Genomic DNA, 25,601 nt, shown 5'->3' on the forward strand with positions numbered 1-25,601 from the left:
AGAAGCTAAGGAAGGAGAATCCCAGAATGCAACAGTTCACAGTGGGGAAACAGAGCCATCCATTGGTATATATGTTACAACACATTACACCAGGTGTTATTGTAACCACATTAAAACAGTGAACCACTGTTCTGGTTTCATGGATGAATTTCTCCTGATGAGGGAGAAAAGCTGTTAAAGTGTCATTCCTGGTTAGTGTTGCAGGTTGAGGCCAGGCTGGGATTGTGTGGTTTCATCCTCGTGGAGCTGACCACCAAACCAAACTCTTTTACCTCTCTGTTCCCGACCGCTCTTCCTCTTCCTCTTCCTCTCTCCTCTCTGCAGACAGGAAACAAACATTGTTGGCAGCCGATCACAGCCGTCCTATCAGCACATGGCTCTCGTTAACACCTTGCTGCTAACGAGCTACAAAACGCTGTTTAATGTGGGGTACAGAAGAGATGCCAGCAAAGATTTAACAGACTTCTGTTTCCTTTAAAGGCTCTTCAAACGCCACAGAGAACAGACGCCACACGCTCACACACGGTCTCTGTCAGATCAATGAAAATGTGAGGAGATTATTGATGATCACATTCAGTCCTACAGTCTTCTTATAACCACAGTAAATAACAGTTTCATTGACATATAGATGTAGTCTGGACTAACAACACCAACCTTTACCTCACTTTTATATTTCATTACATCATTTATTATGCAGAGCTGTGAAATGGTACTGACCCTTCCTCATTCTCATTTTTCCCACTGAAATGTTTCAGATCATCAGACAGCTGAGGAACAGCTGAAGCAAGGGTTTGTGATAACTGTCAGTGAGTCAGGGTTTTCCAGCATGAATGGCCTGTTTAAGGTCATGCCAGAGCATCTCAGTCAGATTTAAGTCCAGACTTTGACTGGACCACTCCAGAACCTTCATTTAGTTTTTAGTCCATTCATGAACTGATGGCCGGACATTCTCCTTCAGGATTTTCTGCTAGAGAGCAGAATTCATGGTTCTAGTGGTCCAGGTCCTAGTCCAGACCATCACACTACCACCACCATGTCTGACTGTTGGTCTGATGTTCTTCTGATGAAATGCTGAGTTAATTTGACTCCAGATGGAACTTCAGTGTGAGACGAGCCTTTGTGTTCTTTCTGTCAGCAATGGCTTTGGCCTTGGAATTCTCCCATGATGCCGTTGTTTCCCAGTCTCTTTCTGATTGTTGAATCATGAACTCTGACCTTTACTGAGTCAGTGAGGCCTGCAGGTCTTTAGATGTTGTTCTGGGTTCTTGTGGGCCCTCCTGGATGAGTCGTCCATGGGTTCTTGGAGTCATTTTGGTCGGCGGGCCACTCCTGGGACGGTCCACCACTGTTCACAGTTTTCTCCATTTGTGGATAATGGCTCTCAGCATGGTTTGCTGGAGTCCCAAAGCCTTGGAAATCTCTTTGTAACCCTTTCAGACTGATAGATATCAGTGACTTTATTTCTCATCTGTTGGAGATCTTTTAGCCTACTTCATTGTCAGACAGGTTCTATTTAAGGCAGTGTTAGTCAACCCTGCTGAACCAAAGAGCCAAACTGTTGAAAAATACCTTCGCAAGAGCCACAATTTAAGTGGTGAAAAGTGGCAAAAACAGCTTGAAGTTGGAATAAAATCACTTAAGGTGGCAAGAAATAAGAGAACAGTAACTAAAATGGGCAAAAAGCAGTCAAGAATGGCAAATAAGGGCAAAAAAATTGGAAACGTGGTATTTAATGGCAAAAGGTAGCTTAAATGGGCAAAAAAAGTGATAAAAAAGGAGAAAAATGAATACTTAATGTCAAAGGTAGCTTAAATGGGCAAAAAAAAACAAAACCAAAATAATCGATGAATCCAGGCAACACAGGAAACTACATAAAATAGAGACCTAAGGACCAGAAATGTACAAACATAGCTGTTAGGTAATAGTAAATAAAAATCGATTTAGAGGACTAAAAGTGCAATAAGAATCTTATCAAAGCCATAAAAAGCCAAAAAGTGGATGTGAAAGCTTTAAGATGACATTTGAAAATTACAGGCAGAAAAATTTAAAGAGAGAAAATTGGCCAAAAATGGAGGAGATGGTAAAAGTCAGAAGATGACGTCACATAAAAGCAAGTCTATAAAAATGAGTCTTAAGACCAAGCCAAGAGCCATGGAAATGATGTATGGGCTGTGAATCCAACATGAGGTCATCAGTGAGGATGTAATGTTAATGTATGGATGCAGGTGCAGTCCACAGGTACTAACCTGGACTCACTTTGAATGCAATTACCTATAACGAATCATTCATGAAAATGTAAACAGAACATGAGAGATCACTGATTTAAGGTGTTTATTCATGTAGCCGAGTACCTGGTAGTCCATCTGATTCCCTGGTTTGTAAACGAAGGAAGTGAGAGGAGGTAGTGAATAAGGAGAGAGCTTGAGGAAAGGTGGTGAGGAGAGGATGTGATTTCAGATTTTAACCATCTGGTCTGGTAAAAAAAAGAAGAAAGAGGGAGCGGTCTGTGTTTTTGGCTCAGCATCACTCAGCGTGGTTGGCCGGAGCTCAAAGCACCACAGAAGAAGAGGAGGAAGCGTTTTTTCCCCCTCCAAAGCTGCAGGCAGACATAAATAATCAACCCATGATCAGATATAAACAATGAAGATTAACTGATACATGGTAATACTGTCACTAAGTATTGATTATTGAAGCCCATTTCAAAAAGAAAAAAATCGGAAAAATAGGTAATTATTTAAAATAAAATCTTAAATAGAAAGTATGAGAAAAAAAAAATCATGATTATGAAATAAAAAGTCGAAATCACAAGATAAAAATGGATTGTTACAAGATAAAAAGTGAAATTTTTGGTTTAAAATTCACAGATATGAGACAGAAAGTCAAAATAATTAAGGAAGAAATTTAAAAAAATGAGAAAGTAAATCATAAATATTAGTCCAGTCAGAATTATAACTTTTGATACCATAATTTTAACCTTTTATCCAAATTTATTGTCATTTTCTCTCTTAATCTATTCTTACTATCTCATAATTTCGATTTTTTAAATTTAACTAAAGGCGTTTTATGTCTTAACTATGACTTTTATCGCATAATTTTGACTTTTTACATCTTAATTTTGACTTTTAACTTGTATTTTGGATCTTTTGTATTCAGATTTTGAAAATCTCATAATTCTAGTCGACAATATCACAGTTTTGACTTGTTATTGTCTTAAATTTGACTTCTAACTCTTAATTTTGAATTTTCTATCTCATATATTTTGGGATTTTTCCTGTTTGACGATCTCATAGTTTCTACTTTCTCTTTATTTCGACCTCAGTTTTAAGCATTGGTGTCATTTTTAAACTTGAAATGATCTTTCATAGAAGTGATCATCTTTATAAATGACCTTCCATGGATCACTGATCGATGACTGGTCGACTTTTTGTGTTTATGGGCGGACCCAGGAGCTGCCCCTGTCACGTGACTCGCCGTCGCTCTGCTAACAACATGGCTGCGGAGGATCTGCCGTCCGAATTTGACGTCGTCATTCTGGGCACAGGTACACAAACACCTGGTTTTTATGACGTGTTCGGATCTGGGTCGTATTTGTGGACTTGTTTTTGTTCGGTGTCACTGCTGATAGCCCCCAGACATCCCGGGATCCCGGGTTAAAACGTCTCTAATGGTGACTAGTCTGGGTGTTAGCTAGCGGCTAACGAGCAGTTCATTTTAAACGACAGCGGCTAGCAGCTAACGCCCTTGCTGCTCAATTAGCTTCTGGATACGATGGAAATGCTTAGATACCAGTGGGTTATTTCTGCTGCTGTGTGTTTGTATTAGCAGTAGAGCTAATACAAGTATTTTTATGGTCGTTTATAGCTTCAGTAGTGATGTTATTTATCTGTTTAGAGCCATATGCTACAGTTAGCATGCTGTGCTAAAGCTAACAGGCTGATGATGCTGTCAGTGGGAGCGTCAGCTGATGTTATTGTGATGATGACAGCTTGATGCTGTCAGTGGCGTATATACATCTACACTGCCTGGTCAAAAAAACAGTCGCCCCCAAAAAAAGGTCACACACTCTAATATTTCATTGGACCGCCTTTAGCTTTGATTACAGCACCCATTCGCTGTGGCATTGTTTCGATAAGCCTCTGCAATGTCTCAGGATTTATTTCCATCCAGTGTTGCATTAATTTTTCACCAAGATCTTGTATTGATGATGGGAGAGTCTGACCACTGCGCAAAGCCTTCAAGATTCTCAGTGGGGTTAAGGTCTGGACTCTGTGGTGGCCAATCCGTGTGTGAAAATGATGTCTCATGCTCCCTGAACCACTCTGTCACTATTTGAGCCTGATGAATTCTGGCATCGTCATCTCGGAATATGCCCGTGCCAGTAGGGAAGAAAAAATTCCATTGATGGAATAACCTGGTCATTCAGTATATCCAGGTAGTCAGCTGACCTCATTCTTTGGGCACATAATGTTGCTGAACCTAGACCTGACCAACTGCAGCAACCCCAGATCATAGCACTCCCCCCACAGGCTTGTACAGTAGGCACTAGGCCTGATGGGAGCATCACTTCACCTGCCTCTCTTCTTACCCTGATGCACCCATCACTCTGGAACAGGGTCAATCTGGACTCATCAGACCACATGACCTTCTTCCATTCCTCCAGAGTCCAATCTTTATGCTCCCTAGCAAACCAAAGCCTTTTTTGCTGGGTAGCCTTACTGATTAATGGTTTTGTTAAGGCTACACAGCTGTTCAGTCCCAATCCCTTGAGTTCCCTTCGCATTGTGCGCGTGGAAATGCTCTTACTTTCACTATTAAACATAGCCCTGAGTTCTACTGTTGTTTTTCTTCAATTTGATTTGGCCAATCTTTTAAGTGGTCGCTGATCACAATCATTCAGGATTGTTTTCTGACCACATTTCTTCCTGAAAGACGATGGTTCCCCACTATCCTTCCAGTTTTTAATAATGCGTTGGGCAGTTGTTAACCTAATTTTAGTAGTTTCTGCATTCTCCTTAGATGTTTTCTCTGCTTGATGCATGCCAATGATTTGACCCTTCTTAAACAGACTAACATCTTTTCCACGACCACAGGATGTGTCTTTCGACATGGTTGTTAGAGAAATGAGAAGTTACTCATTGCATCAGCTGGGGCTAAAGAACTTGCTGCCAGCTGAAAGATAATCGCCCATGCAGTAATTATCCAATAGGAAGCTCATACCTATTTGCTTAGTAACATCCAGGTGGCGACTTTTTTTTTTTGGCCAGGCAGTGTATATTCATGATATGAATGACTTATCTAAACCGATATTCAGCTGATAAAGACTAATGTTAACAGTTGATAAAGACTAATGTTTACGGCTGATATAGACCGATGTTTACGGCTGATATAGACCGATGTTTACGGCTGATGTAGACCGATGTTTACGGCTGATGTAGACCGATGTTTACGGCTGATGTAGACCGATGTTTACGGCTGATGTAGACCAATGTTTACGGCTGATATAGACCGATGTTTACGGCTGATATAGACCGATGTTTACGGCAGATATAGACTGATGTTTACGGCTGATACAGACCGATGTTTACGGCTGATATAGACCGATGTTTACAGCTGATATAGACCGATGTTTTCGGCTGATATAGACCGATGTTTATGGCTTAAAACAAACGGTGTTTAAGGCAGATATAGACCGATGTTTACGGCTGATATAGACCAATGTTTACGGCTGATATAGACCAATGTTTACAGCTGATAAAGACTGATGTTAATGGCTTAAAACAAACGGTGTTTAAGGCAGATATAGACCGATGTTTACGGCTGATATAGACCAATGTTTACAGCTGATAAAGACTGATGTTTATGGCTTAAAACAACTGATGTTTACGGCAGATATAGACCAATGTTTATGGCTTAAATAAAACGATGTTCAAGGCAGATAAGGACCTATGTTTACAGCTGATATAGACCGATGTCCAAGGCAGAGAAAGACAGATGTTTTCGGCTGGTAGAGACCGATGTTCAAGGCAGATAAAGACTGATGTTTACGGCTGATAAAGACTGATGTTTATGGCTTAAAACAAACGATGTTTAAGGCAGATATAGACCGATGTTTACGGCTGATATAGACCGATGTTTACAGCTGATAAAGACCGATGTTTAAGGCAGATATAGACCAATGTTTACAGCTGATATAGACCGATGTTTACAGTTGATATAGACCAATGTTTACAGCTGATATAGACCAATGTTTACAGCTGATATAGACCAATGTTTACAGCTGATATAGACCAATGTTTACAGCTGATATAGACCGATGTTTATGGCTGATATAGACCAATGTTTACAGCTGATATAGACCAATGTTTACAGCTGATATAGACCAATGTTTACAGTTGATATAGACCAATGTTTACAGCTGATATAGACCAATGTTTACAGCTGATATAGACCAATGTTTACAGCTGATATAGACCGATGTTTACAGCTGATATAGACCAATGTTTACAGCTGATATAGACCAATGTTTACAGCTGATATAGACCAATGTTTACAGCTGATATAGACCAATGTTTACAGCTGATATAGACCAATGTTTACAGCTGATATAGACCAATGTTTACAGCTGATATAGACCAATGTTTACAGCTGATATAGACCAATGTTTACAGCTGATATAGACCAATGTTTACAGTTGATATAGACCAATGTTTACAGCTGATATAGACCAATGTTTACAGCTGATATAGACCAATGTTTACAGCTGATATAGACCGATGTTTATGGCTGATATAGACCAATGTTTACAGCTGATATAGACCAATGTTTACAGCTGATATAGACCAATGTTTACAGCTGATATAGGCTGATATAGACCAATGTTTACAGCTGATATAGACCAATGTTTACAGCTGATATAGACCAATGTTTACAGCTGATATAGACCAATGTTTACAGCTGATATAGACCAATGTTTACAGCTGATATAGACCAATGTTTACAGCTGATATAGACCAATGTTTACAGCTGATATAGACCAATGTTTACAGCTGATATAGACCAATGTTTACAGCTGATATAGACCAATGTTTACAGCTGATATAGACCGATGTTTATGGCTGATATAGACCGATGTTTACAGCTTATATAGACCAATGTTTACAGCTGATAAAGACCGATGTTCAAGGCTGATAAAGGCTGATTTTTACAGCTGATATAGACTGATATATCTTTTGTTTTTTTTTTCAGTTTTGGTATTTTTTTATTTTATTGATCAACAGATGACAGGGCTTAATGTGGTCATAAATATACATGGTGTCAAAAATTTTTTTGATCCTTTCAAACCTTTACATGAGACAGAAGTCTTTTTTTTTTAATGGTTTATTGATGAATGGTCTCTGGTTATTATCATTATGCTCATTTTTCTTTTTCTGAAGTTGTTGATCCAGATGAATTGACATCTGATTGGCTGATTGTGTCTCTTGTAGGAGGAGCTATTATGCAGCCAGCTGGGCCAGCTTTACCTTCAACGGCCTGCTCACCTGGATCCAAGAGCAACATGTGAGTACAGTGCTGTCCTCTGATTGGCTGTCCACCTTGACTCTGTGTTATGGTTACAGACGGAGAAAGACACAGAGAAAGGCCACTGCATAATCACAAAAATATGTTCTCACTTCTCTCCAGGTTCACACACTTTTCAAAATGTCTTCAGTGTATCTGCAGTTTAAACCCCATGTGGCCCTTTACCCACAATTTTTAACTCTTAAATGTCTCCGATCTGAGTGTGTAGGACTTCCATGGTTTCAAACAGGTATCAGTATCATTTAGTTTATTTAATCAGACAAAAGCAAAGCTTCTAGTTTTGTGACTGAAAGGATTTTTATTATTTTATTTTAACAAAAGTATCAAATTTTGGACAGAATGTTTAAAATATGTAAATAAATCTTCAAAAACAGTTTAAATTCAAAAACAAACAGTTTCTCAAAAAGAGGGATTGTTGAAAAAGTTTTGAGAAAAGTTAGAAGCATTTTAGGGGAAGTCTTTAAAAAATTTAAGTAATTAAATCCTTTGAAAGTTTTTGGGAACATTTTTGATATTTAATTAAATAATGTTTCTTAACATTTAAGTTTTTTTTTTTTTAACATTGTTTTTTTTTTTTTATTGAAACGATGTTTAAAAATGTCAGAGTTTCAGAATCTCACCTAGTTAATAGGATATTTAATGAAATCAGAAAAATATTTTTAAGAAAGTTTTTTAAAGTGTTTATGAAAATTCTGACATTCTGAAAAGAACTCCCAAAGTTCGGATAAAAGTTTTAAAAAGTCTTTGATGACAAAATCAGGAATCTTTGTTGAAATGTTGTCATAAAATGTTTAAGCACTTTTCAAAGCTTTTTATAAAATTTCCCCAAAAATTTACAATATTTTTTAAAAATGACAACTGTATTGTTTACAAGAACATCTTAAATACATTTTCTGACAAAATGTTTAAAAAAATTGTCAGGAAGTCTTCCAAGACTGGGGTGAATTTTTTGAAGAATTGTTTAAGGATTTCTGGTGAAATCGTCCAAAATAAGTCAATGAAAGATTTTTAAATTGGACCAAATGAAGTGAACTGCAATTAAACTACAAACAGAGAGGACTCTCCTGCAGAGCATGATGGGAAAGAGGAGAGGTTTAAAATCTCGTTAAAGTAACATTGTGTGTGTGGGTGTCGTAGGCGGAGTCTCAACCAGAGGAGGCTCAGGATTGGTCGAACCTTGTGGAGGAAGGGGAGGAGCTGATGAAGCTGTCAGACTCAGACTCCGCCTCCATCAGTAACGTACAGGTGTTCTGTTACACCAGGTAAACGTCAAACACTCAGAGCAGAGAGTTTTCTTCTCCAATCAGCCTGACACTTCATTGACTTGAATTATTAGGGCTGAGTTTTTTTTTCCTCAGTGAAGAAGATGAGGAGGAGGAAGCTCCTAACACTGGCGAAGAAGAACGAGGCGGAGCAAATGAAGACGCTGTCAAAGAAACATCCGAGACAGAATCTGCAGGTTGGTAATGATCAGAAATAATCTGCAAATATTTTTAGTTTTCACTCCTTCCATCATTATAATGTTTCATTCATACGGTAAAAGTTTGGGTCAAATTAAATTGGATGAAGTGATTTTCACAATGGTAGATTTGTCTGATCAATTTCATCAAAAGTAGCAAAGCAGTGGAGACAGATCGCCATATTTTTAGTAAAAAGCTGCCATTAGAGAAAGAGAGAGTCGCTTAGAAATCTCACTGTGTGAGTGAAATCTCACTCTATGTGGACGACATTTGGTGGGCGAGTTAGTGAGAGAGAGCCAGGGTTTCCTCTGATGCCTGTTTTTTAGTTTTTCTACATTTTTCTACTAAATTTGACCAAACTTTTCAGACTTTTAAATGACTAGTTCTGATTTTTTTGACATTTTTTTTCTCCAGAATAAATGTTTGAATCTTTTTGTTAAATGTTTGGGGGAAAATGATGATTGATTGATTATGATTTATGAGGATTTTTTAAAAGTTTATAAAGTATTGAAGTTTTTTGTTGAACAGTTTAAAAAAAAAAGTTGAAGATTTTTAAATTTGTGACGAAATTTTAGAAAAGTCATTGATCAAGTTTCTCAAGGCCATATATTAACGTATATTATTTACTCCATTTTCCCATGATAACTAATAATTTCTGTCTGTATTCTCGTGATCTTGACTTATTTTTGTCATTATCTCGAGATAACGCTGGTTTTCTCATGATAATTACAAAATTTTTGTGTGATCATGGGATAACAATGTTTGTTTACCTGTGATAATGAGTTGATTTATCCTATTTTCATGGGAAAACTGAGTAAATGATGTATGTGAATACATGGCCCTTTAGGGCTTCCATACTGAAAGTATTTGATGAAATGTTAAAAAGAATTTTCACAGCGAATCAAATAACTTTTTAAAAATGGTTATTCATTTTTAGATGGATTTACGGAGAGTTTAGAAATGTTCAAAAGGGTTAGTGAAAGTTAAGGTTTCAAACAGTTATGTTGAAATATTTTAAACATTTTCCTTGAATTAAAAAAAACATAAAGAAGAAATTGATTGTGTTTTTTTATGGTTTTAACTTAAAAATTATTACCCCAAATTTTTTTTTAATTTAAAACTTCCAAAGAAAGGTTAGATTTTTAAACCAGTTTTGAATGTTTTTAATGATTGTTTTGGATAAAGATTTTGGGAAATTTTAAGAAAGAAGTTTAAAAAGTGTGGTTGGACATTTTAAACATTTTTGATGAAAATGTTGAAACTTTCAGCTTAAAGGTGTCCAGATATTTTGAAATGGTAAAAACTTTTAAAATGTTGATAATTTCTGAAAGGGATTTTTAACTTTTTAATTGTTATTATTTTTTACATTTCTACGAATGAGTTTGGTGAAGCACCTTTGGATGGAAAATGTTTTTAAATAAAGTTTTTTTGTCTTTAAGATTCAAAAGAGGAAGAAACAAATGAGAAACCAGAAGAACCACAAGACGGAGAAGAGGAAGAGAAAGTAAGGAGCAGCTTAGTGATCAGTGATTAGTGATCAATAATCAAAGATTATTGATCTGTAATTATTATCTATTTGATTAAAATCAGTTTTACTCTGCCTTCGTATTTGTAATAAAAACACGATAACAGCATGTTTGTAACAGTTTTATTCATAACTAAAAATAAGAAGAGATGGTCACATCACAGCTCTGAATTCTGGGTAATTTTTGTCCAATCAAACAGGATACACACACAGAGGGGGAGGAGCCAGAGGCTGATCAGCCCACCCCCTCAGCAGCTCTGAGCCAATCAGAACCAACAAAGAAGAAGATCAGCTATGCCCAGCTTGTAAAGGAAGGACGCCGTTTCAACATTGACCTAGTTTCCAAGGTAACGCCAAAAGGCCATAAAACATGACTGCTCGGCATCGGCACGCCACTGTAGATGCACGAAAAGATTGACATTTCTGAACACAGCCCAGTCTGAGTTCATTTCAGTCTGTGAGGTTCAAACCTCTTTGGTTAAAGATTGATAATTAATTGAGTGAGAAAAGTCAACAAATCTTAAAAACTTTTCATAAAACTTTGGAAAACTTTTTCTCTTCTTCAGCTCATGTATTCTCGTGGCTCATTGGTCGATCTGCTCATCAAATCAAACGTCAGTCGTTATGCAGAGTTCAAGAACGTCACCCGGATACTCACCTACCGGGATGGGAATGTCCAACAGGTGAGTCTGACCTGTGCTCTGTACATGACCTGTTTCTAAAGTTTGATCTTTACCTGTCCGTGTCACCTGAGTGCCTAGATCTGTATTTACCTGTCCTCACCTGTGTGTCTAGATCTAAATTTGCCTGTCCTCACCTGAGTGCCTAGATCTATATTTACCTGTCCTCGCCTGTGTGTCTAGTTCTATATTTACCTGTCCTCACCTGAGTGCCTAGATCTAGATTTACCTGTCCTCACCTGTGTGTCTAGATCTATATTTGCCTGTCCTCACCTGTGTGTCTAGTTCTATATTTACCTGTCCTCACCTGAGTGCCTAGATCTAGATTTACCTGTCCTCACCTGTGTGTCTATATCTATATGTACCTGTCCTCACCTGTGTGCCTAGATCTATATTTTCCTGTACTCACCTGTGTGTCTATATCTATATTTACCTGTCCTCACCTGTGTGTCTATATCTATATGTACCTGTCCATACCTGAGTGCCTAGATCTATATTTGCCTGTCCTCACCTGTGTGCCTAGATCTATATTTACCTGTCCTCACCTGAGTGCCTAGATCTAGATTTACCTGTCCTCACCTGTGTGTCTATATCTATATGTACCTGTCCTCACCTGTGTGCCTAGATCTATATTTGCCTGTCCTCACCTGTGTGCCTAGATCTAGATTTACCTGTCCTCACCTGAGTGCCTAGATCTAGATTTACCTGTCCTCACCTGTGTGTCTATATCTATATGTACCTGTCCTCACCTGTGTGCCTAGATCTATATTTTCCTGTACTCACCTGTGTGTCTATATCTATATTTACCTGTCCATACCTGAGTGTTTAGATCTATATCTACCTGATCTCACCTGAGTGTCTGGATTTATATATTTACCTGTGTGTCTAGATCTGTAATTACCTGTCCTCACCTGTGTGTCTATATCTATATGTGCCTGTCCTCACCTGTGTGCCTATATCCATATTTACCTGTCCATACCTGTGTGTCTGGATCTATATTTACCTGTCCTCACCATTGCCATGGTAGATCTGAAGACACTGTCCACCTGTGTGAGGGGCTGGATCCACACGTCACTGTCCTCACCTGCGTTGCTTGGGTCGCTATGGCAACACTCCCTTCCTGTTTCCTGTTTATGGCCTTGGGGAGATACCGCAGTGTTTCTGTAGGTGAGAGTCTGATGGTTTATTCAGCCAGTCATATCTGCCTGTGATAAATCATGTGGGGCATTGTGGGTAATGTAGTCATTTATCCCTCCTCCCTTAGCCTACAACGGCGGAGCTTAATCATCATGCTGCTGCAGACATGCTTAGTGAGAATCAGTCTGTCGGATGGGTTTAGTCTACAGACTGCTTCAAGGCGGAAACATCATTGTCACACTGTTAGGACGGATAGGTGCAGCACACATGCTCAGTGAGAAACATTCCGCGGCACTCTGCTGCTGCAGACATGCTTAGTGAGAATCAGTCTGTCGGATGGGGTGTCGCTTACAGGCTCTGCTCATTTACATAGGCGGATGATCCTCTGAGGATATTTTTGGGTGGTTTCCATGGAAACGGCTGCTGTCTCATTAGAGCGGGTTTGAATATTAATGAGGGGGTGTCGCCCAGGGCTCTGCTCATTTACATATCAGATGATCCTCTGAGGATATTAGCGCTCACGGATGCGGTAAAAACATGACAGACAGAATCAGCTGTGATCTGGTTATGGTAGTAATCTGGGGATTTGATTGGCTGAAAAGACCGGCTCCTCTTTTATTGACCTCTCAGCCCTGATGACCATCATGGCGTGCATTTCCTCTGAGCTCTGATCTTCTCTTGCCCTCCTCCTGTTATTTGGCGTAGGAGTGAAGGCAGTTTTTCATATGATCTTAGTAGGATCCATAGATGACCTTCATCAGGACAGTAGTATTTATTTAGCTCTGGTGTCTTATAAGTTCCACATCCCTGCAGCCCTCTGTGGTTAAAAGGTCCCCACTCACTGCCCTAACTGTCTGTCATATTTCCTGCCTGCTGATTGGTTAACACGTCTGTTTGTGTTTCAGGATGTGTGCTGTTTTTGGAGGCATCTACTGTCTGAGACACTCGATCAGAGCTCTGCTGCTCGACAAGGACTCTCAAAGGTACGGACAATGACGCCACAGTACTCACCTGTAACTGTGGTACTATGAAACTGTGATAATACTATAATACTGTTAGTATGCTAAAATAATACTGCAGCAATACTTTAATGATATCCCTATAATGCTATGATACAACACAAAAATGTTAGAATGTATTAATAATAATGCAGTTATACTGTAGTTAAACCATTATAGTACATAGCAACACTATAATAGATAGATAGATGTATGGATGGATGGATGGATGGCCTGCAGCCCAGCTTGTTTGCCCCACTTCTGCCTTCTTGCACAATGTCTTCTCTGCCTCCTCCCAACCCAGCTGTAGGTATCGTGCTGCTCCGCGTCCTCCCCCTTTCAGTCTCCAAACACCTCATTCTCCGGATAATCTCCGTCAGGAAACATGTAAACTCCCTGGGCACACCTCCTTAGTAGTCAAAGAAGCAGTCTCTTATACACAATATATATACATACTAATAATTGATAATAATAATAATAACTATATACAGTGCTTAACAAATTTATTAGACCACCACCCAAAGTAAGGTTTATGCCAGAGCTGCCTTAAATTAACAACACTGGTAATACATATCATTTTTTATGTTTCTGCAATGGTTAATACACCAATATGTACAAACTCTTTAACCCAAATTATATTTTTAATGCTAAAATATAATTGTTATTGTTATCCATGAATTTTCAAATTTACTGATTTACAAAAAAAATAGTAAAGCACATTAATATTTCTTGATTAATATGTCAAATTATAGTTATTTACTTGCATTCCTGAAGAGAAAAATGAGTTTTAGTGGTTGAATGTTATGCTTGATTCATTTCTGACTGCTCAGAGAAGCCCAGTGAGTCGGCTAAAACTTGGGTATAAAAAGGTGAATTCAGTTTGAAATTCCTCATTCCTGTTCAAAATGGTAAAACTTGGAGAGCTTACTGAAAATGAGAGTCTGCATTAAAGCGCTTCATGATGCTGGATGGTCTCTGAGACAAATATGACAGGTGGTCTAATAAATTTGTTAAGCGCTGTACATAATGATACTAATATGATGTAATCATGTAGAAATAATTTTGTATATAAACTATAATAACACTATAATATTTGTCAGTCATATTTTATTGTTGATATTATAATTTGATATTAATTTGATATAATTTGATATAATTTGACCCTAACCCTATATACCGCACTAATATTTCAAATAAACTGTAATTTTATGACAGTAATACTATAATAATATTCATGTTATAACACTGTAAATGTACCATACTAATGTTAAAAATATATACTGTAATAATAATGCCATAAATTCTACAAATACATGGTAATACAATATACATACAACTTTATCAAACAGGTGCATTTTAGCTTGTGGCCTTCCTCTGGGTTATCAAGAAAACGTTGTAAACATATTCTATATGCATATGTGCCACAACAATGTAAATATGGCACTCCGTTTATTATTTTCCTGTCTAATGTGGTCCATAGCCGCACGCGGTGCGAGGAAAAAATAGGCCAGATTACGAATCTCTAAAGTCTCTGCGCCTGAGCCGCGCGTATCAGGCATGGGATACGCTGCGCACATGCAGGCAGTCTGAAAGCCCTGTTAACATGCAAACCAGTTAAAACACGGTCGAGACGCGTGTCACGCTCCCAGTCTGAATTGAGCTTAAGGATATTAAAACACATTTGAAGAGAGATTTGGGCAACCTGGAAAGAATTGTCTCATCTTTTGTAGTAAAAGCCACTTCCTGTGCCAGACATCAGACGAGATGCCATCGCAATGTTTTTTGAGTTTTGCACATTGAATGCTCAAAATTTTGATCATTAATATGTTCAGGCTGGGACGGTTTTTAAGCACATTATCTGCCATTACTAAAATCATGATGATAATATTTTGCATCTCCAACAGTAGTCAGGCAAACTTTATGGGCCCAACTCAGAGTTCATGAAGCAAGAGACGGAAGTTCATTGGTCCGTCTGTTTACCACTGAAGCTTGTGAATAACTAGAATCACGCCCAGCATCCCTGTGGTAAACATTAAGTGTCCCAAAGAGTTTACAAATGTAGATATTCTAAAAAAATTAAATGAATCACACGTGGAGACGTGTGTTCTTTTGATTCCAGTGACATGACGATAGTATTGTATACTAGAGGACAAATAGGGAGAGGTTTAAGGGTATGAAGGGATGAATAGCACCTAATCCAACATGGAGCAGATGAAAAGTTATTAAAGATCAGACTTTATAGAGGTAGAGAAGGTCTGAGGTGGAGCTGTGTGTGTGAAGGGAGGAATGTTTGTGAGAGAGCTGGCTCTGATTGGATAATTTATGATCGCTGAAATATTCAATTTATGGAGAGGAAATTAACTTCATCATTTAACCTCTGATCCTCTTCATCACCTCCTCCTCTCCTCTGACTGGCTCGCCCTCTCCCTCTCTCTCTCTCTGTCTTTATTTGCTGCCTCACCGCCTCTCTGATTAAATGACGGATTTACTGCTGACACTCTCACAGAGGGGGCGGCGGCCTGTGGGAGGTCATCATCTGTCACATCATGTTGTCATGGTGACAGTAGTGTCTCTATCAGACCCATGGTGTGTCTAGGGATGTACTATCCCAGGAGGACCTACTGTTTGGTCTGAAGGGGGGAAATGTCAGATCTGGGTGTGGTCATTAGTGTCTGATCTTTGGTCAGCAGTTCACTTTAGAAAGCTGCCACAAAAACACAACTCTTTCTTTGAAATGATCAGATTTTCTTATTCGTAGCAGTGTAATATCACCAACCTCCAACGTAGCATTCCTGCTCAATAATGAAAGATATTTAGGGCCAGAGCACCGACCTCCAAGCGAGGTCCCCTGCTGTAACTTTAAGCTCTATTGTTGTGCTCCATTCATTATTATTTCTGCAAGTAAGTTGCTAATTTGGGGCCTCAACATGCTCAAAAACTCACCAAACTGTCCAGAAAATGTTCCCCAGTGGAAATCTGGATATAGTGGTGGAATCATGCAAGTCCATCATGCTCTGGGGACCCCAAATGTCAGAGTTAAGAGCTACATGCATGAAAAATCATACACATGTGTATCCTGATGAGACAAGAAATAAAATGTCCTCTGAAATGTACAGAATGTGCACTACAAAAAGCTAAGGGACGTTTTCGCTGATGAACACGTTTCACATTTTAAAGAACTACTTTGAGTGGTTTTGTCTGTTTGAGTCGAAGATTTTTTTTCCCCTCATTCTAGACAAGATGGAGATACAAATCTGCACAAAGCTTCAGTTTTCACCCTAGGGTGGGGACGTGATCGGGGCCCAAAGTTTGGCTATATTTTTTCTACTTTTTGTCGTGTTCTGAGCTCAATAATTTCATTTAACTCTTCAGTACCTCTGTCAGTCATCACCAGACTTCGCAGGCATGATCACACATTGATCCTGACTACATTCATCATGTATCAATATCTTCACTTTGTCACAGCGCCCCCTTCTGCCACTTAAACCATACCTACTCTGATTTTTGATTTATTTACCCTAAAACAACTTTAAACATTCTGACCGTTCACCCTGGCCTTGTGATTTTGGGTCTGTTTATGGGTTGCCATCAGACCTACTAGAACGCTTCTTGGACCCATACCCACATCCCAACAGGAAGTCCTCCAGCTTCATCTCTATTTCAAAATAAGACTTTTTTATTGGTGTGCAGTGACTTTAGCTTATTGTAACCTCTGTATGAACATGCCTAGATGAAATATCTCATCATAGCCCCCCCCTACTGGCAACAGGAAGTGACATTATTTGGCCATCTGTTTATTCCTCAGTATCTGTCTGCATCATCGATGTGCGTCACTGAAGGACGCCTCACTGGTGATGGTGAGCATTTCAATATCTCGCCATTTGATAGGAAGTTGTAACTGTCATATGAAAGATCTGATTTGCTTAAAATTTCAAGTGTTTGATGAAAGCCGGCCTCTCTTCAAATTTTAATGTTAATCTCATACTTTGGCTGTAGCGCCACCTACCGTTAAAAGCCAGCAACACCTCTAACATAAAATGTCCCATCTTCTTTTAAGTTTACATGATAATTATTAGGGTTAGAGTTAGGGTTGGTATTGGCAGATTCTGCCGATATTTACATCTGATATTTTACCTGTGAATATAAGCATATACTATTGACTGTAAATTTGGTCCGATTTTGTATACTAATGAATTAGTGGAGCTTTAGGCTGAACCAGCAGACCTATGTCAGTTGAGGTCTTTTTCTTTATTTATCCTCATTCTTTAAATTTTAAAGTGTTTAAAAGGACTAAAGTTTGTTTCCTCGGCCATCCTCTAACCTTAAAGTTTGTACAAAAGGACAGAAATTTCTTGTCCGAAAAGCACATTTAAATATCGGTATTGACATCGGTATCGTGCATCCCTATAATTATCAGTCCTGGCTACATATTAGCATCTGTCATGCCGTCAGACTGTTGACAGCCAGTGCTACCTCATAAACACAGCGTCTCCTCTAGATTTGAGTCTCGACTTTGGAATGACCAGGTACCCCCTGCCCGAGGGTCTAAGGCTGCATGAAGGCTCATAAGGGGTCCGCATCTCAGTGATATAACCTGGGGCTAAACGTATGAAAGCCTTTAAAATGCTAAGTGAAATCTTAAAATCAATTCTGAAAGTAACTGGAAGCCAGTGGAAGGAAGCGAGGATAGGGGGGATGTGGTGCCGCCTGTTAAAACCAGTTAAAAGCCTAGCTGCTGTGTTTTGGACCAGCTGGAGGCAGAAGAGGGACTTTCTGATGATGCCAAAGAGAAGAGAGTTACAGTAGTCCAGTCTGGAGAATATTAGGGTGTGTATGATAATGTAAATAACACTAGAACTCAGTGTAAGCTGCACTACTGTCACTCAGAGGGTTTTAATGAGGCAAACCTAGATTTCCAATCTGGAGCTTTGTATTTTTTACAAGTGAAGCGAGCCCATACCCACATGAACTGATAGGACTTACAGGTTGTGTGTTTTGAACCCTTACCTGTCTTCAGGGGAAGTGCTTTCTCATTTCTAATGTTCATGGGTGTGACCTTCCTGTGCCCATGTTCTCAGAGAAATGTGGTGTGTCAGAAGTTATAGATGATCTTTGTGGGGCCTCATTATTTCCAGTAATCGGTTTCAGCACCCCCTCCAGCGTGTGAGCGTCATGGTTTCAGAATCATTGCTTCTGCTCCATGATGGTCAGCAAAATCAGTGATAGGATTTTCTGTGTCTGTGATAGAATGATAAAGTTTAGGCTGATAAAAAACCTAAGGGTTTCCAGATTAATGTTAAAGACATGGTTGACCATGGCATCACACTGTAATCCTGTAAAAGCTCTGACTGGAGCAGTGGTTATTAGAGACTAGTAGAGAATAGAACATCTCTTACACCCATAACAACGTGGAACTATAAGTCTTTAACACCACTGCCTGATTTTTGACCTTTTTTTCTCATATTTTCAAACATCTGTTGCCCTGAGGGATCAGTTTGTTGGCTTCATTGATAAACTGGTGTCCAGTGTTACCTGTGATAGAGGAGCACAGCTCAGGATGAATTAAAGAGCCTCTGATTGGTTCTTTAGATTAAAAACATCATGATCACTCTTCCTCTAATGTTAAAATATCATCTTGCTTTATTGTGTCCTTTTCTCAGGTGTAAGGCTGTGATTGACAGTCGGGGCCAGCGAATCAGCTGCAACCATTTTGTGGTGGAGGACGGTTATTTGGGGGCGGAGCAGAGGAAGCTGAATGCATCCCCCCGGTAAGGATCCACCAATCACAGACCACCTACAGTCTTAGAACCAGCCAATCACAGACCTCGGGAACTACAATTCACCAGCAACACGTGCCGATGGACGTTCACCACGGGCTTACTGTCCTTTCACTGACCTAATCAATATTACAGTAACCTGACACCCTTAACCAATCAGATTCTTAACTGAGGAACACAGGACTGCTAACGGAGCACTTGTCAACAGTATAGGCTTTAATTTTCCCAGAACATTTATCTACAGGAGTGGATGACATAATAACCTCTCTGTCTGTTCAGGTTCATCTCCAGAGCGGTGTTAATCACAGACAGCTCCATCCTTCCCAGTGACTCAGACCAGCAGGTAACTTTAGCAACAGCATTTTAAATGTACCTAATCATTAATAAATCATTCCATCCTTGTCTTTGAAGGTGATGTCATGATTTAAAGCCAATAAAACATTCCATACTTGCTTTTTGGAGATGATGTCATCCTTCAAAACCTATCAACCATTCCATCTTTGCCTTTTAGGGATGCTGTTATCCTTTAAAGCTCATAAAACATTCCATTCTTGCCTTTTGGAGATGATGTCATCCATCAAAACCTATAAAATATTTCATCCTTGCCTTTTAGGGATGCTGTCACCCTTCAAAACCTCTACAATATTTCATCCTTGCCTTTTGGGGATGATGTCATCATTTAAATTCTATAAACCATTCTATCCTTGCCTTTTAGGGATGCTGTTATCCTTTAAAGCTCTATAAAATATTTCATCCTTGCCTTTTGGAGATGATGTCATCCTTTAAAAATTATAAACCATTCTATCCTTGTCTTTTGGCGATAATGCCATCCTATAAATCCTATAAAAGATTCCATCCTTGACTTTTGGAGATGATGTCATCCTTTAAATGCTATAAAAGATCCCATCCTTGCCTTTTGGAGATGATGTCATCCATTAAAACCTATAAAATATTCCATCCTTGCTTTTTGGAGATGATGTCATCATTTAAATGCTATAAACCATTCTGTTCTTGTCTTTTGGAGATGATGTCATCCTTTAAATGCTATAAAAGATTCCATCCTTGCCTTTTGGAGATGATGTCATTCTTTAAAAATTATAAACCATTCTATCCTTGTCTTTTGGCGATGATGCCATCCATTAAAGCCTATAAAAGATTCCATCCTTGACTTTTGGAGATGACGCATCCTTCAAAGCTTATAAACCATTCACCTAGCCTTTTGGAGATGATGTCATCCCTTAAAGCCTTTAAAACATTCCATCCTTGCCTTGCCTTGCCCAGATTTGGTGCTGATTGGTGGCTTGTTGCTCTTTAATTTTGTCCAAATACTACTTCCTGTTTTCCTTCCGTGTCAGTGATGATCTGTTTCTCGTGTCAACAGAGGTATAAGGTTTTAAAAGTATGGTTTTACTTTTGTCACATTTGTTGAATATAATAAATGCACATCATTCCAAATATGTGTTATCGATCACTTATAAATGGAATCTGAATCCACCCTGAAGAACCAGTATCTGCCAAGCCCTAGTATCATCTCTGGTGTAAGATCAGCGAGGCTTTGACTGGATTGGCTGCAGTAAAGTAACTGTATTGACACCATAATCAACTAATATGTTACAGTAACCTTCAGATCAGGTCAAATCTGTCCTAAAATCAGTCTTTAGATGGTCTATTGTGTAGCCGACCTTTAGTATAAGGTCACAGCATCCTTCAGCCCCAGGGAATTGTTGGATTGTTGGTAATAAAAAGATCATAGAGTCATAAAAAGAGACAGTTAAATAAAGTCCCTGACTGAATTCTCCTGTCTGAGCATGTGCATTAATGAGCTGTGGGTTAAATATTGAAATATTAGATGAAGTTTGGTCAGAGAGAGAGGAATCATGATCTCCTCATCCTCGGTGTGAATTTGTCTGTTAATGAGTCAACCTGCCGTGTTCTGTAATAAGAGCAAACTCATCTCTCTTTTCATTAGAATTAAACTTTTCTCTTCTGTCCCTCTGTCTGATCAGGTCTCCCTGGTAACGGTTCCTCCAATCACAGCGGGACATCCGGCGGTGAGGATGGTAGAGCTGTGCTCGTCAACGATGACCTGCATGCCAGGAACATGTGAGACTCATCAATACTCTTGATTATTTTAAAGCTGCAGAGAAACGGATATAGTTTTAATGATCATTATGTTCGTTAGCTCTTATTTATTATTTATATTTATATCTGGTCTTGCCCCGTCTGTTCTGGTCTTGTTCCATCTTAATTCTCATATAAATATTTAGAACACCTCTTTGAGGAACTAAAATCTTTTATCTCCTCCATCCTCTTCAGAACTTTTATTAATTTATTTTTTAAATCTCACTTCCCTATTGCTTTAAGTTCTCAGTTAAAAGTATTAAAACTAGAATTATAGTTATTGTTAAAAGTAGTAGTGGTGTTTCTCATTGCTGTTTGATGGTAGTCCTCCAGTGGTCCCATTTTGTCATGTCTTGTCCCGTCTCGTTTGGTTTTGTCCTGTCTCGCCTGGTCTTGTCCCATCTCATCTGGTTTTATCTCATCTTTTCCTGTCTCGTTTTGTCTTGTCCCGTCTCATCTGGCCTTGTCCTGTCTTGTTCTCTCATCTGGTCTTGTCCCATCCCAACTGGTTTTGTCTCGTCTGGTCTTGTCTTGTCTGGTCTTGACCCATCTCGTCTGTGCTTGTCCCATCTTATCCAGTTTTGTCCAATCTCGTCTGGTCTTGTCTCGTTTCTTTTGGTCTTGTCTGATCTTGGTTGGTCTTGTCTCAGCTCATTTGGTCTTATCTAATCTTGTCTGGTTTGCCTCGTCTCGTTTGGTCTTGTCTCATCTTGTCTGATCTTTTCTCGTCTCGTCTGTTCTTGTCCCGTCTCATCTGGCCTTGTCCCGTCTCATCTGGTCTTGTCCCATCCCGACTGGTTATGTCTCATCTGGTCTTGTCCCGTCTCGTCTGGTCCTGTCTAATCTTGTCTGGTTTGTCCCATCTTGTTTGGTCTTTTCCTGTCTCGTCTGATCTTGCCCCGTCTTGTCTGGTCTTGTCTTGTCTTGTCTAGTCTGGCCTTGTCCTGTCTCGTCTTGTCTAATCTTGTTTGGTCTTGTCCCGTCTCGGTCTTTATTATTTATAATTATTAATATTGTTTAAATTAGTAGAGGTGTTTGTCAGTGATGTTTGATGGTAGTTTGGAGGGCTTGAGCAGTCCTTGTAGAGGTTTTTGAGAACCTTGAAGGTTTTAGCAGCATCATCTCCTTTTATAAAAATATGAAATCAGCGAAGGATGTGGAGCGTGAGACGATGATGGAGGGAAGATCCCGCCGCGTCCTTGGAGAGAGAAACACTGATTAATGACCAACACGCACACACCTGTCAAATCTTCTTCTTCTGTGGTGTTCTGGTGCTGCTCTGTGATTGGTTACTGAGTCAATGGGGCTGAACGCCTTTAAAACAAAACACCATTAATCTAAGGACACATGGATGCAGACAGGATTGAACTAAAACAGAGAAAGTGGAGGGGTCATAGAGGAGCACAGTTATGGTTTTAGTTTTTAACCTGGAGAAGGCTTTGAAGATAATTTCACTAAATCTATTAACTGATGGGTCTGAAATAGAGGGTTCCTTTAATACTGGCTCAGCTCCACTAGAACTCTGGAACTATTAGGCTACAAGAATAAGAGACCGTTAACATCAAAATTAAAAGATTAAAAAAGAGATATTTGGACATAAATATGAAATAAGATTAAAAGCCAAAGTTATCATTATTATTATTATTATTTAAAAAAAATCAAAATAATGAGATGAAAGATCAAAATTAAAACTACTAAGACAAAGAATTATGAAATTACAGAACCTGGAATTAAGAAATAGAGTCAAAATATGAGATCAAAATTGAAAAATATTGGATAAAAGTAAAAAATGTAAAAAAAAAAAAAATCAATATAATGATATATTTTTCTTAAAATTAGACTAAAACAATTAAAATAAGGAAACTGAAAGACATTACTGTATCATAAACTTTTGACATAAAACGTCAAAATTATGAGGTGTAAGGAAAATTTGAGTTTTCATAAATATGCAGTTTTAAAAGGCAGTTGAAATATTGAGATTGACAGCCAAAACTATAATAGTCAACATTTTAAATACAAAATAATGACATATGTTGTTGAAAATAAAATATTGTGATAATGTTAATGATGAAAATAATAATAATTATTATTATTATTATTATTATTATTATTATTATTATTATTATTATCATTCTGGATGGATGGATGGATGGATGGATGGTTCATTCAGTTGTTTCTGTGTTTTTTTTGTAGACCTGGTCCATCTCACCTGTCAGTCAGTTGGCTCTGCCTACGAGGACCTGTCACCTGTGGTTACCAAAATGTTCTGTACTCCAGACTCACCGGACCGAGGTAGGACTGAGCTGGATGGTTCCAGGACCGACTTTTAAACTTTAAAATCTGGCAGGACTCTGGTAGGGACCAGGATCAGTTTAATACCATCATACCCTACCAAGACGTTACTAGGGTTTAGAGGCCCTCCCCAGACTTCACCAGGGTTTAGTGGCCCTCCTCAGACTATACTGGGGTTTAGGGGCCCTCTCCAGACTATACCGGGGTTTAGGGGCCCTCCCCAGACTTCACCAGGGTGTTTAGGGGCCCTTTCCAAGATTTCACCAGGTTTAGGGGCCCTCCCCAGACTTCAGGGGGGTTTAAGGGCCCTCCATTGACTTTGCGGGTGCTTTGGGGCCCCCCCTCAGACAATCACTGACATTCTCCAGGAGGAGGAACCACAGAAGGTCACTGCTGAAATTGCCTGCTGTTCTCAGAGGCTTTTTAAAAGCATATTTACAGAGGGTAAGCCACAGAAGCTGTAGTGTGGTTCTTCAGCTGTTCTAGGTTTAAACCCGGTGTTGTTGTGAAGTGCTGAACATTTCTGCTACCCTAACTGTATCACAGAGTCTCTGTGCTGTAAACTCAGTCTCCTCTCTGACCTCCTCCTCCTCCTCCTCCTTCTCCTCATTCATCACCCTCTGCTCCGCCTTAATTATAACACGAGCACAGACTCAGGAGGAGGATGGATGTACGCAGCTATGAAGAGATTGATCAGCGGTGATGAAGGAGGAGGAGGAGGACGGGGTCTCTGTCATGTTTAACTGCAGCTTCAGCTTCTTTCTCCTCACTGTAGATTAATCTACGCTATGTTATTGATTAATTATACTCCTATAGATTAGTCATTGATTAATCCCTTCATCACTAGAATGTTCCAGACTTTCTAAACAGTTTGAAACAGTCCAGCCTGTGTCATGGACTTGATGAGAACTCAAACCCACAGACTATTTTCTATTATTTTCTATTTAAACCTCTTTTAAGACCAAGGTCCTCTCTGTCTGCAGACGACTGTCCCGCCGTCCTGTGGTGTCTCTACTTCAACATGGCTGACACCTCGGGGCTGGAAGTAGAAGGTTACGACGTGCCGTCTAACGTGTACGTGTGCTCCGGACCTGATGCTGCTCTGGGACATGATCACGCCATCAAACAGGTGAAGAACAGAGATTTTAGAGTTCACGGTGGAAACCTAAAATCAGGACTTATGTTAGATCATCAAACTAATGTCAGTATTAGTCCAAGATAACCTGAGTAAATATTAAAGTCAGTTTTTAAATGATGATTTCATTTATTAAGGTATAAAGCCATCCAGACCGACCTGGTCCTATGTGAGAAAAAGTCTTTTTTTTTTTTTTTTAATACTGAATAATCATGTTGTATTTCTCTCTCTACTCGTGTTCAGGCTGAGTCGATCTTTCAGAAGATTCTTCCTGATGAAGATTTCTGTCCTCCTGCTCCAAACCCCGAGGACATCATCTACGACGGAGACAACACGGCCCCGCCCACCGGGGATGAGGGGAGGGAGGAGGGGGAGGAGGAGGAGGAGAAGAAGGACGAAGAGGAAGAGACGGAGGAGAAAGGTGAAGAGGAGACAACAGAGACAGTGGAGCAAGAGGAGCTTCAGACAGAGGAGTAACATCAATACACAAGCCAAACATCCTGCAGTGCATTGTGGGTCAAAGTTGCCTTCATGAGTTGTAAATCTTTATTATTTTTCTATCTTTGTTTCTGCTCGCTGTCTTTATTTAAACCACGGTTTTATTTCCTGTTCTGTGGAAACATTAAAGCTTCATCCTGACTGAGCCATTGGTCTTGTAACTTTTATAACGCCGTCTGTCTTTAACCTTTACTAACACATCTGCAGATCTCCCTACACGCTCAGATTTAAACGCCATTCCTACCCACAATCCTCCCAGAGAGACCTGCAGCATGCTGGGAAATAAAGGCTGCCTCTGGCCTGCAGTCATGATGAAATGTCAGTTTTATTACTGTCAAGGTTTAGACTCTGCTGCCCCCTGCTGGCTGACAGTGTGAACTTCACCCACAGGAGGAACCTC

At 39.3% G+C, this 25,601-nt stretch overlaps 1 protein-coding gene across 1 annotated transcript; it reads left to right on the forward strand.

Moving 5' to 3' along the window:
• The first annotated feature begins 3,489 nt into the window (after positions 1-3,489).
• Positions 3,490-25,346, forward strand: chm (CHM Rab escort protein). Its single transcript, XM_041800892.1, is given in 16 exon segments — positions 3,490-3,581; positions 7,485-7,557; positions 8,716-8,840; positions 8,937-9,037; positions 10,478-10,542; positions 10,764-10,910; positions 11,130-11,252; positions 11,255-11,425; positions 12,271-12,410; positions 13,286-13,363; positions 19,039-19,146; positions 19,435-19,498; positions 21,162-21,258; positions 23,470-23,568; positions 24,552-24,697; positions 24,947-25,346. Coding segments are annotated over 16 exon segments (1,863 nt in total). The 3' UTR covers positions 25,181-25,346.
• Positions 25,347-25,601: the final 255 nt, after the last annotated feature.

Source organism: Cheilinus undulatus, linkage group 12, assembly GCF_018320785.1.
Source record: "Cheilinus undulatus linkage group 12, ASM1832078v1, whole genome shotgun sequence".
NCBI lineage: Eukaryota > Metazoa > Chordata > Actinopteri > Labriformes > Labridae > Cheilinus > Cheilinus undulatus.